This window comes from Macrobrachium rosenbergii, chromosome 26 (assembly GCF_040412425.1).
Source record: "Macrobrachium rosenbergii isolate ZJJX-2024 chromosome 26, ASM4041242v1, whole genome shotgun sequence".
In the NCBI taxonomy this organism is placed as follows: Eukaryota; Metazoa; Arthropoda; class Malacostraca; order Decapoda; family Palaemonidae; genus Macrobrachium; species Macrobrachium rosenbergii.
This window is the reverse complement of record NC_089766.1, coordinates 428953-448507: the sequence shown is the minus strand read 5'-3', so window position 1 is coordinate 448507 and position 19555 is coordinate 428953. Positions and strand designations below refer to the sequence as shown.

The 19555-nt window shown below is 36.7% G+C and overlaps 2 protein-coding genes across 8 annotated transcripts in view; one reads left to right on the top strand and one right to left on the bottom strand.

The window, feature by feature from the left end:
* Positions 1 to 12808, bottom strand: part of LOC136852716 (cuticle protein AM/CP1114-like) — a 49944-nt gene extending 37136 nt beyond the window's left edge. For 2 of the 7 annotated variants that reach the window (XR_010857215.1, XM_067127632.1), the window contains exons 1-2: positions 12719 to 12808; positions 8462 to 8566 (exon numbers count right to left, since the gene is read on the bottom strand). The gene's annotated coding sequence lies outside the window, so the exon portion shown is untranslated. The other 5 variants (XR_010857217.1, XM_067127634.1, XR_010857218.1 and 2 more) reach the window with 4 other exon arrangements.
* Positions 12809 to 14296: 1488 nt separating this feature from the next.
* LOC136852676 (endocuticle structural glycoprotein SgAbd-1-like) lies at positions 14297 to 17087 on the top strand. The gene is made up of 4 exons (XM_067127587.1): positions 14297 to 14305; positions 15480 to 15695; positions 15835 to 16292; positions 16787 to 17087. The coding sequence occupies exons 1-4, from the start codon at positions 14297 to 14299 to the stop codon at positions 16974 to 16976; spliced, it is 873 nt and encodes a 290-aa protein (XP_066983688.1). The 3' UTR covers positions 16977 to 17087.
* Positions 17088 to 19555: the final 2468 nt, after the last annotated feature.

Genomic DNA, 19555 nt, shown 5'->3' with positions numbered 1-19555 from the left:
GGTGATGAAGACACACCGGTGGCCTAAGACAATTATTGCAGTCTCCAGACATATTTTGAAATCGAAATTCATTTTGACTCAAACTCTAGATTTCATTACTCTTGGCACGTCTCCCTTAGTCTTGTTCTATATACTCATCAAGATGCCACAAGTTACAAGTGTCACAACAGATGTCAAGGTGATGACGACACACCTGTGACCTAATGAATTCCTTGCAATCCCTTGAGATATTATGAAACTGAGGTTCGTTTTGACTCAAATTCTAGACTTTGTTACTTTTGTCTCGTCTCACTTAGTCTTGTTCTGTGCTTTTATGCATGTGTGTTTGTGTTTGAATAGAATGAAGACACCAGTTGGAATAATAATAGCAATACTTCCACTACTAGTTGTGGCAGTGGTAAACAATAAGAATAATGAATAGTTCCCCATCCCAATCTCAAGATACACGATCCCCCACCATTAACGAACAGAATCCCGACTTCCAAAAACCCTGAGAAATGTCTCCTGTCATTCTGGGCAATGTATACGACCCAGATACAGGTCTGTGGCCGGATCAAGTTTTGGATCCTGACATAAGATCCATTAATCAAAGGCAAAAGTCTCTGATGAACTGGCAAAGTAAATACGGCAGGGTAGATTAACAGAAGAGGAGAACTGCAGGTGGAGGAGATACGAAGATACCTGATCTGGGCTGCTTAAAAAAGAAATCGATAAATATTTAAATACCTGAATAACTTGAATAAACACATTCCTCAGAGGGCAATAGTGAGTGGTTTGGCCGTAGCTTAATTTAGTTAAATGAATTTCATTGGTGCTTAGTAGAGAAGAATGCATAATGGATCTTGATTACTGCCTAGTAAATAGACTTTATCGAAGATTAGCAAATGGGATTTGGTTGTAACTTAGCAAGTGAGGTTTCTTGCATGCGTAAGCATTGACGGATAACTAGGTGCCCACATTATTCAGTAAGTTCTCAAAGAATTGCTTAAATTATGCAGGAGCTTAAAGATTAAAACAACTACAGTATGTATTCTGGCAAACAAAAACGTGTCAAGCTGATAGACCCAGAAATTGTCAAGCTAATGGACCAAAAACTGCCAAGCTGGTACACCCAAAAAGTGTCAAGCTGGTGGACCCAAAAACTATCAAGCTGATGGGCCCGAAAACTGCTAAGCTGATGAACCCAGAAAACTGTCAAGCTGTTCGGAAAAAATCAAGCCATTGCCAAAAGTATAAAGCTGATGGACCAAAAACCTGCCAGACTGTTGAACCAGCAAACTGTCAAGCTGATGGACCAAAAACTGCCAGGCTGATGGACCAAAAACCTGCCAGACTGTTGAACCAGCAAACTGCCAAGCTGGTGGACCAAAAAACTGCCAAGCTGATGGACCAAAAACCTACCAAGCTGTTGAACCAGAAAACTGTCAAGCTGGTGGACCAAAAAACTGCCAAGCTGTTGAACCAGATAAGCATCAGGCTGAGGGTCCAAAAACTTCCAAGCTGATGGACCCAAAAAGTGTTAAGCTAATGGGGGAAAAAAGTGTCAAGCTTCAAGTTGATGAGCCCCAAAAAAACCGCCAAGCTTTCTAACTCAAAAAAGACACTACCAACCTCTTGAACCAAATAAGAACGACAAACTTTGAAAACCACAAGACAAAAGAACACGTCTTCAGAATCTACGACAGAAGGAGATGAATTCCCTTATCCAAGGGGCGCCATCCATCCAGCACCAGCAGGAGGAGGAGGAGGAGGAGGAGGAGAAGAATCCTGCCCAAGGATCGTCTATCAAGGAGATAAGCATCTGGTGGATGGGTGTGATATACAAATGATCCTGGGGCCTTAAAAAAAAAAAAAAAAAAAGTGGTCCGCGAAAATATCTTTCTTCACGGATGAGAGGCTGAGATGGATGTTCCTGCGTGGGTCTGTGATAGATTTGGAATTGGATGGGCTTTTGTGTGTGTGTGTGTGTGTGTGTGTGTGTGTGTGTGTGTGTGTGTGTGTGTGTGTGTGTGTGTGTAAGAGAGAGAGAGAGAGAGGGGCGTGTGTGTACAAGCACTTATGTTTAGCGTGAATCTGAATGTATGTATGTATGTATAGAAATATATATTATATATATACAGAGAGAGAGAGAGAGAGAGAGAGAGAGAGAGAGAGAGACTCTATTATACAATTACCTAAAATATATTTCATAATAATATTCAAAAGCCAATTTAGTGAAACCTCTCAAAAACCGTAAAAACAAAAATCAAAAGCTAATGATTATTCTAAAAGATTAATAATATTATTAGACTCATTATAATATTGATAAGTCATAATTTTGAACAATAACAAAAAGAATCGAGACCAGTGTAATAATTGTAATATCAAAAATATTATCTAATTTCTTTAATATTTTTGTTCCTTTTTAATACAGGCGGCTCTGAATAAATCATTTTACAATAATGTATTAATTGTATCAATAATATTGCGCCCAAGATTCTTCGGCGCAATCGAGTTTTCTGTACAGCCGCTACAGCGTATGATCAAGGCCACCGAAAATAGATCTATCTTTCGGTGGTCTCGGTATAATGCTGTATGAGCCGTGGCCCATGAAACTTTAACAACGGCACGGTGATGGCCTGGCCTGTATCGCTGCCAGACGCACGATCATGGCTAACTTTAACATTAAATGAAATAAAAGCTACTGAGGTTAGGGGGCTGCAATTTGGTATGTTTGATGACTGGAGGGTGGATGATCAACATACCAATTTGCAGCCCTCTAACCTCAGTAGTTTTTAAGGTTTGAGGATGGACAGGAAAAGTGCGGACAGAAAAAGTGCAGACAGAATAAAGTACGGACAGAAAAAGTGTGGACAGAAAAAGTACGGACAAAAAAAAGTGCGGACAGAAAAAGTACGGACAGAAAAAAGTGCGGACAGAATAAAGTGCGGACAGAAAAAGTGCGGACAGAAAAAATTACGGACAGAAAAGGTACGGACAGAAAAAAGCACGTACAGAAAAAGTACGGACAGAAAAAAAGTGCGGACAGAAAAATTGCGGACAGAAAAAATTGCTGACAGAAAAAGTGCGGACAGAAAAATTCGGGCAGAAAAAGTGCAGACAGAAAAAAAGTATGGACAGAAAAAAGTGCGGACAGAAAAAGTGCGGACAGAAAAAGTGCGGACAGAAAAAAGTGCGGACAGAAAAAAGTGCGGACAGAAAAAGTGCGGACAGAAAAAAGTACGGACAGAAAAAGTGCGGACAGAAAAAGTGCGGACAGAAAAAAAGTACGGACAGAAAAAGTGCGGACAGAAAAAGTGCGGACAGAAAAAAGTACGGACAGAAAAAAGTGCGGACAGAAAAAGGTGCGGACAGAAAAAACTGCGGGCGGAAAGACCAAGCCGGCTCAATAGTTTTCTTGTACAGAAAGCTGAAAAATGTATTTTCTTTGACATAAGAGGATTTTGTTAATATACAGTTTTATTTCACTATCTATTAATGGCTGAAGGAAATTAACCACGCGTCTTCTTAAGACCTTATAATCTCTCTCTCTCTCTCTCTCTCTCTCTCTCTCTCTCTCTCTCTCTCTCTCTCTCTCTCGATTCTTCAGCACAGTCTTCATAACCAGGACATTAAACCGTGTGTCTATATTGGACCTTATAAATCTCTCTCTCTCTCTCTCTCTCTCTCTCTCTCTTGCGCATAACTGTTATTACCATATATATTTTCTTTATACATATGTGGTATTCTCTCTCTCTCTCTCTCTCTCTCTCTCTCTCTCTCTCTCTCTCTCTCTCTCTCTCTCATACATATCAATTATTACCATATTTCTTTGTATCCACTACTCTCTCTCTCTCTCTCTCTCTATTTTTGTACATAAAATTTATTGCCACACTTTTTCTCTATACGTATTCGGTATTCTCTCTCTCTCTCTCTCTCTCTCTCTCTCTCTCTCTCTCTCTCTCTCTCTCTCTCTCTCTCAAAAATACCAGTTATTACCATACACTTCCTACGTATCCACTACTATTTCTCATTCTTCCCCCCCTCTCTCTCGCGCTCTCTCTCTCTCTCTCTCTCTCAAGCCAGCACCATCTCCTTAATAATTCTCTGATCGACTCATTTGCAACTTTATCGAGCACTTATCAATACCTGGCAACACATTTGCAACACCCAATTAACACGAGAAGAGAAGAGAGAGAGAGAGAGAGAGAGAGAGAGAGAGAGAGAGAGAAGGAAGGTCCATCCTCTCAGACGACACTTGGCGACGGGCACGCAGGGTACAGGGTACAGGGTACCGCCCACCCCACCCACCCCCCAAAAAAAGGGCGTCGAGCTAAGACGGTGCAACGTCGAGAGGGCGTGTACCCTTCCTCATGATATTATGATAATTTCGCGAGTCACAAAAGCGGGTTTTCTTCAGTCTTTTAATGACAGACAGACAGACAAACGCAAATAAAGAGAGAGAGAGAGAGAGAGAGAGAGAGAGAGAGAGAGAGAGGACAAACCACTTCCTAAACTCCTACACCTTATCTCGCCTGTACCTACTTAGGAGTAAAATGTCCACAAAGGTAATTCACTCTTAACTATTTGAGCCATCTACAGAACCAGTCGCCCGGGCAACTTCGTTAGGGACTTTCGTGGGACTTTATGGGACTTTAGTGGGGCTTTACTGGGACTTTAGTAGGACTTTATCGGGACTTTATTGGGACTTTATAGGATTTTTGTGGGACTTTATAGGACTTCAATGGGACTTTAGTGGGAAATTATAGAACTTTAGTGGGACTTTCTAGGACTTTAGTTGGACTTTAGTGGACTTTATAGGACTTTATAGGACTTTCTAGAACTTTTTGTGGGACTTAAGTGTGACTTTAGTGGGACTTTAAAGGGCTTTAGTGTGACTTTAGTAGGACTTTATAGGACTTTAGTGGGACTTTATAGGACTTTAGTAGGACTTTACTGGACTTTCTAGGGCTTTTGTTGGATTTAGTGGGACTTTATTGAGACTTTAGTGGGACTTTAGCAGGACTTTACAGGACTTTACAGGACTTTATAGGACTCTATTAACACTTTAGCCGGGCTTTACCAGGACTTTAGTAAGAGTTTATAGGACTTTACAAGACTTTATAGGACTTGAGTAGGACTGTCAGGACTTTCTTTTATTCACTGAGACGGGCAACGCCCCGGCTGGTGGGACTTGCCGCTCAGGTGATTACAGGTCTCTCTCTCTCTCTCTCTCTCTCTCTCTCTCTCTCTCTCTCTCTCTCTCTCTATATAGATAGATAGATAGATAGATAGATAGATAGATATATATATATATATATATATATATATATATATATATATATATATATATATATATATATATATATATATATATATACATAGAGAGAGAGAGAGAGAGAGAGAGAGAGAGAGAGAGAGAGACAGACAGACAGACAGACAGACAGACAGAGCAAGAAAGAGAAAGAGAGGCAGAGACGGAGAGAGAAAGAGAGAGAGAGAGAGAGATGAGAACCACTCATCTACTCAATACCTCTTGTTAAATTAATCTAGAAGCCTCAAATCCGCCTCCATTTCCGAGAGAGAGAGAGAGAGAGAGAGAGAGAGAGAGAGAGAGAGAGAGAGAGAGAGAGAGAGAGAGAGCAGCCTTCAATTGGGGGTAGCAATTTCAGGGAGCAATTTGAAGCCAACCTACTGCTATAATTCCGGCCAGAGAAAGAGATACAGAAAGAGATCTGGTTTTGCTCTCTCTCTCTCTCTCTCTCTCTCTCTCTCTCTCTCTCTCTCTCTCTCTCTGAAACCCCTTTGATCTGAAAAATGAATTATTCCAAGGAATGTTTGATGGCATTACTGTACGTAGAATATCTGCAATTATCTTCTCTCTCTCTCTCTCTCTCTCTCTCTCTCTGTCACAAAAAAGATCAGAAAGCCACGTGTACGTTAGGCCTAATATTGAAAAGCGAAATTGGATGCGAAGAATTTTTGATTTCCTACATATGAAAGAGTGCAAGGAACCTCTCTCTCTCTCTCTCTCTCTCTCTCTCTCTCTCTCTCTCTCTCTCTCTCTTTTATATATAACTGTCATTACCATATATATTTTCTTTACACATATGTGGTATTCTCTCTCTCTCTCTCTCTCTCTCTCTCTCTCTCTCTCTCTCTCTCTCTCTCTCTCTCTCTTCTCTTTATTTTTGTACATAAAATTTATTGCCACAGTTCTTTCTCCATACGTATTCGGTATTCTCTCTCTCTCTCTCTCTCTCTCTCTCTCTCTCTCTCTCTCTCTCTCTCTCTCTCTCTTTTATATATAACTGTTATTACCATATATATTTTCTTTACACATATGTGGTACTCTCTCTCTCTCTCTCTCTCTCTCTCTCTCTCTCTCTCTCTCTCTCTCTCTCTCTCTTTTTATTTTTGTACATAAAATTTATTGCCACAGTTCTTTCTCCATACGTATTCGGTATTCTATCTTCTCTCTCTCTCTCTCTCTCTCTCTCTCTCTCTCTCTCTCTCTCTCTCTCTCTCTCTCTTATACATATCAGTTATTACCATATCATCCCTTTGTATCTCTCTCTCTCTCTCTCTCTCTCTCTCTCTCTCTCTCTCTCTCTCTCTCTCTCTCTCTCTCTCTCTCTCTCTCTCTCTCTCATACATATCAGTTATTACCATATCGTTCCTTTGTCTCTCTCTCTCTCTCTCTCTCTCTCTCTCTCTCTCTCTCTCTCTCTCTCATCGAATGCCTAAACTTCCCTTTGACGAAAGAGGTTTCAAACCTATCCTTTGCAAAACAAAGATTATACAAACAAAAGATGTTTCATTCTAAGGAAAAACAACATGGGCTCAAGAGCTCCATGCATTAATTCTCTGACCAACAATATAGACAATTTGAACAAGTCGAAACAACAGCAGCAAACGCGCAATTGGACAACAACAATTGAGAAGTTTACAACAGCAGCCATAACTTGTCTAAACAACATTAACTTTAGAACAAAAATATTCTGAAATTAAAAACAACAGGAATTAGTCTAGTCGCAACAACATTTCTAATTGTGAATTAAATTTCGAGAAGAGCAACAACACTTAATAACTGATGAACAACTGCAACCTTACAAAAACAACTAAATATATTAATACAACCTTAAAATACAATCCACAGCAGAACAGACACAACAACTTCTGAAGAATCTACTTCTACAACAACACCAAAAACAACACTATTTAAATTAGAAGAAAACAGCTATAACCTCGCTTCCAAAACAAAAGCAAAAAAATTTTCTAAAACAACAACACCATTTGAATGAGAAGAAAAACAACTATAACTTCGCCTCCACAACATCAGCAAAAAACACTTCTATAACAACAACACCACTTAAATAAGAAAAAACAACTATAGCCTCGCCTCCAAAACAACAGCAAAAAACACTTCTATGACAACAACACCGCTTAAATAAGAAAAAACAACTATCACCTCGCCTTCACAACAACATAAAAAAAAACTCTTCTACAACAACAACACCATTTAAATTAAAAGAAAAACAACTAAAACTTCGCCTCTCACAAAAACAGCAAAAAACACTTCTACAACAACAACAAAGAAAGAACAACTATAACCTCGCTTCCACAACAACAGCAAAAAAAAAAAAACATGGCTGCAATACCATAACATTCAGACCTCTTAAACTGACAATAATTTGTGGTATCAAATGATACCTTTAGTAAGCACGCAAGGACTGGCCTGTCCAGTTTAGACAAACCACCCTCCCCCCACCCCCAACAATCCCCAGACAACCCCCTCCCCATATAAAACATTAATAATAATTGATTCCTAAGCAAGAGGGGAAAAAACAACCAATCATTAACTATTTATACACCCAACAAAGGCCAGGTTATTGGGGAGGTTTGATTAATAATTATCTGAGAACTGGTTCGTGGCTGGGACCTCAGGGAGTCAGATATCAAATTTCTGATCTTTAAGATTTTCTTTTTAATTTTTATATATGTTTTTTTTGTCTTCAGATGATCAATTACGAAATGTTAATCATTCTTCAGCCATTGCTCCTATTACCAGACTCTTTATACTTATATATTTATATATATATATATTTATATTTATATATATATATATATATATATATATATTTATATATATATATATAACACATATATATATATACATACATAATGAATGTAGACTACGCCTAATAATAATAATGATATTGCTGTAACAATTATATGGTTATATTAGCAGTATTTGTAGTAAAATGAAGAATATAAAAAAAATCAAATAATAATAATAATAATAATACATTAATAATAATAATAATAATAACCAATAATAATAATAATAATAATAATAATAATAATAATAATAATAATAATAACAAAAGAAATCAGAATTAATTCTCCCAATACCTACCTCGCCTTCGGAGCATCGCGTTCTCATTGATCCAGACTCACCTTCCAAAGAGAACTCACTAACCTTTGATCCCCTGGAGGAATGCTCCGAGAAATGGAGCTTCCGACCAGCCTAGTGGGTCTGTACTGTACTTCCCGGTCTTGTCACTCGGAGCCTCTTAGGAGCCTTCTGTGAATTTGTGAAGGGAAATAGGTTAGTTTTTTAAATGTTTTAGTGGGTTGGGATGATAATAATAATAATAATAATAATAATAATAATAATAATAATAATAATAATAATAATAGTGGTAGTGGAAGGACTTTTTGGAGTTACCACAGTAGAGAGAGCAGTTATCTCCCTGAATATATTTATTTTCTTTGTCTCTCTCTCTCTCTCTCTCTCTCTCTCTCTCTCTCTCTCTCTCCCAACCCAACCTCGTCGAGATTTTAAGGGCGTGAACAAAGAGAATATTTAAAAAGGACTCCGCAGATTATGCAAGAGCACGTATGAGTGTGTCTCTTGTGTCATAGAGACTAACTCATCTGGGCTGGTAAAATATTTGGACACTCTACTGAGTCAGGAACAAAGAGGAGTGGAATATATGAAGTTATGTAAATTCCAAGGTTTTATCAGAGGGTAAATAAATATTTTTTTCTTTATTTGGTTAGAGGGAATATTAAGAAAGGGAGAACGAATATATGGAGTTTACACATTTTTCCAGACTGTAAATAAATGTTTTTTGGGTTGGTTAGAAGGAATATTAAAGAAAGAGAGATGGGGTATATGAGGTTATATAATTTCACAGATTTTATGAAGGTAAATAAGTATTTTCTTAATTGTTTTGAAGGAATAATAAGGAAAGAGAGAACGAATATATGAAGTTTACTCATTTTTCCAGACTATAAATAAATATTTTTTGGGTTGGTTAGAAGGAATATTGAAGAAAGAGAGATGTGGTTTATGAGGTTAAATTTCACAGATTTTATGAAGGTAAATAAATATTTTCTTAATTGGTTAGACAGAATATTAAGAAAGAGAAACAGAATATATAAGGTTTCACAAGATCCAAGATTTTTGCAGAATATAAACAAATAATTTTTTATAATTTAGAAGGAATATTAAGGTGTCATTAGCCTCTATATGTAGGAAGTTCCATTACGGGAACAGAAAGAGAACTGGAACCACCTTTTCAGAGAAGAAAGATTAAAAGAATTTTAGATAGCAAAGGAGTGTTGGTTGTAATGGATAATTTTGTTATAGTGTACCATAAGAATATTGCATTTTGATAAATATTGCAGAAGCTCTCTTTTCAATGCTTCATTTTTCTCTTGACGAATTTCCCCAGATGTATCAAGAATGCTTTTATTTATCAAGGGTCAAGTGATCTTGAAAAACAAAAGCTTCTATTGACCAAGAAAGAGAGAAGATATATGAACATTTATTTGTAAATTTACCCCACCCATACTCCGTTTTCTTTAGCATCAATTTATCAAGTTTTCTGTCTTCTTCCACAAGACATACTCTAGAATTCTAAAAGAGTTAAGAACCTGGGTTTCAGAATGAACAGGCCAACATAAAAAGCACAGTTTTTTCTAGGTAATTTTGTATGATGCAGCAAAGAACATGGAAAGATCTGCAAATATACATGAAGGAAGCCTCTTGATCAGCCAAGATCACATAAATATTCAGTTATGGCAAAGTCACACACAACAAATTGATGCTGGAAAAACTAGTGACTAATTACAGAAACTGAAACTAGGTAACTAATTATTAACTAAGACAGTGAAATAAAATTGAGGAAATGAAACTAGGTAACTAAGACAAAGGTCAATAAAGGACAGAATCAACCATTGACAGTGATAAAAAAAAAAAACTGGAATCAAGAAATGCAGAACATATCCTCAATGAAGAAATTTTATAAAAATTGGAGAATGTTGCCCAAGAAGATGATGATTATGAAAATAAACGTCATTCTACTGTCTTTTATATGGTCATGACAGCTGCCTACCTCTGTCTACTATTGCAGGACAGAAAGAGGTTCAACACAGACAGAAGACACCAATTATAAGCCATTAAAATATGAAAAGCTGAGCCAGATTTGAACTAACCTCTAACAGTTTTAGTAAAATAAGACAGTGGATTGTAGAATTGCAACTGCGTAATGTATATTTAACAAAATTAACGCAGAACTAATTGAAAGAACAGTCGTTTTAGATTAGGAAAATCAGGGAAAGATGTTTGAAATTACAGAGTACTTATGAGCAACTAAACACCATTCTATAAAAGCTTCTGGTACACCTAGGCCTATCTCTCTCTCTCTCTCTCTCTCTCTCTCTCTCTCTCTCTCTCTCTCTCTCTCTCTCTCTCTCTCTCTCTAGGTCACAATACAGAACACAAACAGAATAGGGGCAAAACGCCAAAAATCCTACAGTTATATCCTACTACAAGTGGTAATCCATCCTTCCACTCCTGTAGGATGCCATAAAAAGAAAACAGTAGCATCCTATAAGTTAAATTTGTCATATAAGGCACCAAATGATCAAATAAGGCATGGGGTATGCAACCCCATTCTCTGTGTAGATATTGCAGAAGAAGCCAGAGAAGGGGTACTTTATGTAAAAATATATAAAAATTATACAGCATCTAAAATAAGTCAGTAATTTCTTAGGAATAAATAAGACATATTTCAAAGGATTGTTAAAGCATAAATGCTGTAAAAGTTTCAATAGTTATCCATAATATTGAAAGAGAATTAAAAGTTCATCTTGCAAAGAAAACGTGGAGTTAGCTTTCAATATGTTAAAAGGGTAACGATGAAATTCAAATGCATTTTCCGATAATAATAATAATAATAATAATAATAATAATAATAATAATAATAATAATAATAATAATAATAATAATAATAATAATAATAAGAATAATAATAATAATAAGTTCATTTATTTATAAAAAGAAAAAGACGTTGGCTTCCAATATATTAAAAGAGTAACAATGAAATTCAAAGGTATTTTCTGATAATAATAATAATAATAATAATAATAATAATAATAATAATAATAATAATAATAATAATAATAATAATAATGTTCATTTATTTAGAAAAAGACAAAGACATTAGCTTTCAATATATTAGAAGGGTAACGATGAAATTCAAAGGTATTGTCTGATTAATAATAATAATAATAATAATAATAATAATAATAATAATAATAATAATAATAATAATAATAATAATAAGTTCATTTGTTTATAAAAAAGACAAAGACATTAGCCTAATCACAACAGCTAAGGAACATAGGCCTAAACAAAAAAACACAGTCATAATTATATCAACAACTACAAACATCTGCAACAAAAAAAACTACAACAGCACTAATACAACAACAATAACCCTTAAAGCACGATGATTCCTCCCCCCAAAACAATATCACGTCACCATCTGAGACCTAAACTCTCTTGCGCGCGCGCATAACTTTCTAAGGTACGACTTTCATGGGAGATGGTTACGATAGGGAGTTCCCTCCCCCCCCCCCACCCTCTTGTAGTTGACGTAAGTATTAGGTTTTTTATTTAAAAGCTTATGAGGTTATTGCACAAACGTACACACACATACACACACACGTACAAACACGTACATACACACCGCACCATTCAACTTCACCAAGCTCCTTACATATGTAGGCCTAGGCCTATGCCTATTCCTCTAAATACCTCTTTTACCATCCTTTATCCAGCCCCAGTTAACCCCGGCATGCCACACCTTCCCACATAATACCCGCAGTCAGACCAGGCCAGAAAAAAAAATTTAAAAATCTAAAAATTAAAAATCAGAATGAAGCAAATAACTCATTTTTAAAAAATAAAATATTGAGAAGAAAATCTATTGTTTTTACCACTCTCCAACGAAGTATTACGAGAAATAATAGCGAGAGAGAGAGAGAGAGAGAGAGAGAGAGAGAGAGAGAGAGAGAGAGTTTTGGTATTCAAAACCGTCTTACAAAACATGTCATCTGGAAGTAACAAAATACAATATATTTAACTTTAAAAATCCGGTATACGTAAGTTACAGCGCAAAATTTCACAAAGCTAATAATAAAAAATCAAAATTACATTAAATTATTACGGAATAACCATAAATTTAATAAAAAATTACCGAAATATTCAAAGAAATAATAAAACATAGGCCTAATGACCTTAGCCCAACCTTCTACATCGATTGGCACATGGAAACACTTGATCACTTTTCCTCTTAATTATTCGTAAATTAACGATCACAAAGACTCCCCTGCGTCCTGAAATTAATCTTGGAACACTAATTAATGAATAAATGACGCTTACGGGCAATGGCGGCCGTCATTACCGTAATTACAACGCGAAATAACGGCAGCACTTTTCACTTCACTGAATTATTAAGACTTCAATACCAAGTTCTCGTAAGGTAGGAGAGTAAATAGAACCGGTGCTTTGGTTCTTTATCTGAAATTACGATATTTTATTATAATGTTAATTCATTATAACTAAATAATGAAAGAATATCAATAGAAATATTAATAAAATTTTAATATTTAGTTAGATTTATCCGTTAATTACGTTAAAATATAACGATTGCGGCTTCGTCAGTGAACCGTGATGACGTCACAAGTCCAGCTGCATCTGACCTACTTAACCGAGAATTGTATGCTATTGCAATCTCTTTAAACTTGACATATATACTTAAATTAACCTTTGAAAATACTTTATTAAGGGGTTATTTCGACAATTTTCCATTTCACGTTGAAAAATAACTCGAAATACGTAAAATGCAGCTGCCAGGTAGGGGAGCCAGGGGGTGGGAGACATTTAAGCGTCCATTTAAATTTAAATGTCACCCTAAATTTAAATCGCCTTTCAAATTTGTTGTGTAAAACCTAGTGGCTTCCGATGCCGTAAGATTCGTTAAATATATCCTCTAAAGGACTATAAGCTATTCATATATATTGATAAATACAATGATAAATCATTTTGTACCTTATTTTTTTCACAACAAATAAGCTTCACTACGCTACAGCCACTAGGCCTATATAAGGCTACTGTATCTTTCGCATTGCAAAGCGTTTGATTGCGTCATGTACGTTGCTTTAAGGCTACGCCGAGTAAATTTCATTTAATTAATAAATCAATTAGAGATTAATGAGCTTAATTAAGCGAGAAATAGACATTTTAAAATGAATCCACTGCATATCATTCCAAATTATTTCAGAAAATACGTAGATTTACTAGGCTGATGTCATGATGGCGAACATGAATCTTCGGAGATAATCAATTAAAATAATTGAATTATTACAAAATAAGACGTTTAACGAAAGAAAATAAAAATGACAACGGCAATAACTCGTAAAATTTGTCTAAAGGAATTAATATTTCGGTAAAACTAAATGCAAAGAAGCGCTACGGCGCGCAAAAGTTAGCATAACCACTGCGCATGTGCGGAGAAGCTAATGTTTTGTTTAAATTTTCTTTTCCGCGTAAAATAAGCTTATTTGGACATAGAAATGACATAGAAGGATAGAGAAAGAGATAAAATACCCACGGAACGCACCAGACGAGAAAGAACGACGATAAAAACGGAATAAAAACGAAAATTGAAAGTAATATGAGAATGTGATGACACGGTCTGGGGAAAATTCCTTCCCTGCAAAAAAAGTTCGTCACGGGAAAGGTCGCGAGATGGAAAGGATACTGACGGAGTCCTTGAGGATATGGAGGAAAGAAAGAGAGAGAGAGAGAGAGAGAGAGAGAGAGACAGGAAAAACAAGGCAAGGACATGTCCTTTACGTCACGTGTTATAAATATATATATAAAAGAGACTAGCCCTGATTATCTTCAGTCATACGATACCTTCTGTCGAGTACGGATCGTCTAGCTTAGCGTAACGCCATGAGATTGGTAAGTTCCTTTCAAGTTTTACCAAGTTTAAGAGCATTCCTAGCTTGAATTCGTATTCTGAACTTGATTACCAAGTATTTTGTGAACTTTACGAGTTTTATTAAATTTAATTTGGTCTAAAATTGAAGAGTAAAGTCTCAAGTGAAAAATTACTTTATATCTGTCATTTATTGAGTAGCCCTGATTCTGTAAGTTAGCGCTAAGATATTTCAAGTTAATTTAAAGTTTTACCAGTTTAAAAGTATTCCTAACTTGAATTCGTATTCTGAACTTAATTATCAAGTATTTTGTGAACTTTACGAGTGTACTTTAGTTTAATTTTGTCTTATAATTACATTTCTATCTGTCATTAAGATAAGTTGGTCTAATTCTCCAAGTCAGTGCATAAGTTCTTTCAAGTTAAATTTAAAGTTTCGTTAAGTCTGAGTGAATACTTAACTTTAAATCGCATTCTGAACTTGATTACCAAGTGTTTTGTGTACCTAGGCCAAATTCTGTCTTATAACTTAGCAGTTAAGTTTAAAGTTATAATGGCACTTGAATCTGTCACTAAGTCTAACTCCCTAAGTTTTTCTAAGTTATTTTAAGTTAATTTTAAGTTTAACTGTTTGGGAAAATACTTTTAATGTTCGTTTTACTTATAAGTACTTTTGGGTAAAGTTCATTTTGTGAATATTTACAAGAGAAATTATTTTATTCTGAGTTTTTATATAAATTATATCTCTCTCTCTCTCTCTCTCTCTCTCTCTCTCTCTCTCTCTCTCTCTCTCTCTCTCTCTCTCTCTCTCTCTTACACATTAACAAATTCATCTATAAATTTTACATAATTTTATTCTGAGTTTTTATATAAATGTATATCTCTCTCTCTCTCTCTCTCTCTCTCCCTCTCTCTCTCTCTCTCTCTCTCTCTCTCTCTCTCTCTCACACACACACACATTAACAAATTCAGAATCAGTAGTAATTTAAATACATATACTCATATATAAAATATATCAATTAACATAATATATAAATAGATATATATATATATATATATATATATATATATATATATATATATATATATATATATATATATATATATATATATATATATATATATATATATATATATATATATATATATATATATATTGCTATGTGATGCTGTACGTTAATGCCTTTTTATTCCCAGGTCATCTCCACCCTCCTCCCCCTCCTAGCCTGTGCTGTGGCAGCAGCTAGGGACCACCACGCCCACCCAGAGAGGCTATCTGCTCTCTCTCCCAGAACAACAAAGGCCTCAGGTGTTGCTTCTTCTTCTCCTTCCTCTGCAGCGGCCGAACGGGCAGCCATCGCTGAAAGAGTCCACAATGCGGAGAGAGCAGCAATTGCGGAGAGAGTTGCCAAGGCAGAGCGAGCGGCACTTGCGGAGAGGTTTGCCAACGCGGAGAGGGCAGCCATAGTTGAGCGGGTCGCCAACGCGGAGAGGGCAGCAATTGCCGAGAGAGTGGCTTCTGCAGAGAGGCTGGCCCATGCCGAGAGGCTAGCCCACGCCAGAGAGGCTGGCTCACGCCGAGAGGCTAGGCCACACGGACAGGCACGCTCACGCCCACCCCCACAACGACAGGATCCCCCATCCGGAGAGGGTCCCACATTCCGAAAGGCCCCAGCAGCACTCAAACAGGATCACTCACTCTCCCACCCCTAAACATCACCCCGAGCATCATGCTCACTCGGAAAACGCTGCTCACCTAGACAGGTTCCTCCATCCCGCGGAGAGGCCGGCTCACTCCGACCACGAGCCCCAGCTCGAGAAGTTCCTCCACTCCGACAGGCCTCACAGTCATCCCACAGCCAAACCCATAGCCATTCTCAGCAGCCATCAGATCACCACAGACGAGTTCGGGTCCCACAGCTCTGCCTTCGAGGCGGAGAACGGCATCCAGTTCGAGTTCTCCGGTTCGCAGGGCATCGACGGAGGGGCGAACATGATCGGATCCTACAGGTGGGTGCTGTCGATTGGATGGTCTCTACAGGTGGTGAATTTTAGGTCCTTCTAGTAGCCAGAAAGTACTTAATAAGTAGTTACCACCTGGAGGAGTGTGTTTAGGGCCATTTGGCCTGCTTAATATAAATAATAATAACTACCAACTTTGGCTTGCTTTGCGATAACAGTAACTGGCAACTTTGGATTCTTTATAATAACAAAAACAATTGGAAATTTTGTCTTGCTTTATAATAACAATGACTGGTAACTTTGCATTGCTTTATAATAGCAATGATGATAATTAACAACTTTAGATAGCATTATAGTAACAATAACTCTTAACTTTGTATTACTTTATGATGAGAATAACTTGCAACTTTGTATTACTTTACGATGACAATAACTTACAACTTTAGCTTGCTTTACAATAACAATAACTGACATCTTTACATTGCCTTACAATAACAATAATAGCAACTGCCAACTTGACAACACACCCTTCTCCGTTACAGCTACCCAATGGAGGACGGTTCCATAGCCACATTCAACTTCGTGGCTGACGAAAACGGCTACCAACCCCAGTCCGACCTCTTACCAGTTGCACCAGCTTTTCCTCACCCAATCCCACAGTTCGTCCTCGAGCAGATCGAGTTCGCCCGTCTCCAGGACGAGCGCAAGAGCCTCGAGGGCCACCCGAATTGAGGGAATGTTGATAGTTATTTAACAGTGGCTGCAAGAGAGAGATTGTGAATGCGCGATTGAGGGAGTGAGCAGTCTTCATTATTTAACATTTCTGGAGTGTTTTCAAGCAAATGGGTCATTGTCTATCAATCATATATAATATTTTGTTAAAGTATTTATTCATTTATTACCTTCTTGAAGCTATGACTGACTTTTCAAGTAAATGGGTGGATATCTATCATTCATATAATATTTTGTTAAAATATTTATTTTTATAAACTTTCTTAGAGCTATAACTGATTTTTCAAGTAATGGATGATTATCTATCAGTCATATTTGATATTTTGTTAGAATATTACTTTCTTGAGGCTATAACTAATTTTTCAAGTAAATGGATGGATATCTATCAGTGATATTTGTTAAAATATTTATTCTTATATACTTTTTTGAAGTTATGATTGGTATGGAAGGCAATCCGTATGGTATGATGACATGAGAACTTGTATTTCCAAATATATTCGAAATCTAACAGATTTGTTTATTTTCAATGCAAATACCCAATAATGATATTCCTGTCATGTTTAGTTGACAGCTGGCTTATTAATCTATTTTATTAATAATTTTCTTCTCTATCTTACACTGATTGTCAGCAGTTGCGTACTTTTCTTCCAGTTTATCTTTCTGTTACAAAATATTGCTGAGAAAGTTACATGAATACTCGTCCTGTTTTTGTGAAAAATGTCGTGTTTATGGCATTAACAATAATTAGGAGAGTTCTCAAGAAAAAATAATTTTAAATTTTACTATTATCATGAGTATTACTGTCGTTATCATCAGCATCATCATCATAATCATTATCGTCACTCCAGACACCTGTTCTGTCAAACGCCAGGTATGTTTATCAGGTGCGTTCACTGCTACAGAAAACTAGTTCTGTCCTCGACCTTTTCAGGTTGGTTCCGCTCGTCAGCTTTTTTTATGAGGTGAAAAGTTGTTTTTCCTTTATACCCTTCATGATGCTGTTGGGGATGTGTGATTATAGAGAGATCTAGTTCTCTCTCTCTCTCTCTCTCTCTCTCTCTCTCTCTCTCTCTCTCTCTCTCTAAGTTTGTGAGGAAATCGTTAGAGATAGATGCATGAATAAAATATAATAGGGAATACAAAACTCTGGTTTCTCTCTCTCTCTCTCTCTCTCTCTCTCTCTCTCTCTCTCTCTCTCTCTCTCTCTCTCTCTCTCTAAGTTTGCGAGGAAATGTGTTAGAGATAGATACATGAATTAGGTATGAGGGACTACAAAAGAGAAAGATAGAGAGAAAGAGAGATCTGGTTGATCTCTCTCTCTCTCTCTCTCTCTCTCTCTCTCTCTCTCTCTCTCTCTCTCTCTCTCTCTCTCTCTTCCCCTAAGTTTGTGAGGATATGTGGAGGAGATAGATAGATGAATAAGGTGTAAGAATGAATAGAAAAGAAAAAGAGAGATGGAGAAAAAGAGAGACCGGGTTGCTTTCTCTCTCTCTCTCTCTCTCTCTCTCTCTCTCTCTCTCTCTCCAAGTTTGTGAGGTTTTGTTAAGGAATTAGATAGATGAATAGTGAATAAAAGGAAGCATGTGAGAGAGAGAGAGAGAGAGAGAGAGAGAGAGAGAGAGAGAGAGAGAGAGAGAGAGAGAAACAAACCACCTGTCCCTCTTCTTAAGAGAAGATCCAAAGCTCCGTCATTAACAAAAAAAAAAGTTACCTTGATAATCCCGGTCAGCAGCAAAAAGTTGCCAGAGGTTGCCAGGCAATTGACGCAAGAGTTGCCAAATGGTTCCAGTCCACATAACTCATTAGGGGAAAAATGATACTTGAGAAGGGGCATGCTTTTAACGAAATGGCTGGATGGGTGGGGAAGAGTGAGCAGAATGGGTTGGGAGGGGGGGCTGGAATAATTGGATGAGGTGGGAAATAGAGGTCTTTTGATTAGATAGGAAGATTTAAAGCATTGGGTGGTTTTTTTATTCTGGGTTGGGTGAAAGGACTTTCTAGCATTTGTGGAGTTTATTTATTTTTATTGACATGGCTACAGCTGTTGTTACTAGTATCATAAATATCTCTCCTACCACTGTTATCAATACTGCCACTACTATCATCACTAGTACTATTATTGTTATTGTTATAATTGCTAAAGTTATAAAAAAACAATTTGGGGATCTCATTAAAATAATTGTTATTCATTTTACTATTTATGTTATTAATATTTATATTGTTTTGTTATTACTGCTAATAATAATAATTATTATAATTTAACAGAATAATTATAATTTAACGGGATAGTAGAGATATATATAATCATTATTAGCATCTCATTACAGAGAGAGAGAGAGAGAGAGAGAGAGAATTTTGAATATCTTCCCAGTGTTTTGAATATCTTCCCAGTCTTTTGTTCTCTTCTCTCTCTCTCTCTCTCTCTCTCTCTCTCTCTCTCTCTCTCTCTCTCTCTCTCTCTCTCTCTCTCTCTCTCTCTTTATAAATTGGAACTATGATTCCGAAGGCGAAACTGGAGAAGAAGAATAAGGAGAAGAAGAAGAAGAAGAAGCAACAAAGGGAAATTTTATCCCGTTGTT

Coding starts and splice junctions, on each gene's coding strand:
- LOC136852676 (XM_067127587.1), top strand. Junction 15,696..15,834: donor TTGCGGAGAGAGTTGCCAAG/GCAGAGCGAGCG, acceptor CCGAGAGGCTAG/CCCACGCCAGAGAGGCTGGC. Junction 16,293..16,786: donor AACATGATCGGATCCTACAG/GTGGGTGCTGTC, acceptor TCTCCGTTACAG/CTACCCAATGGAGGACGGTT.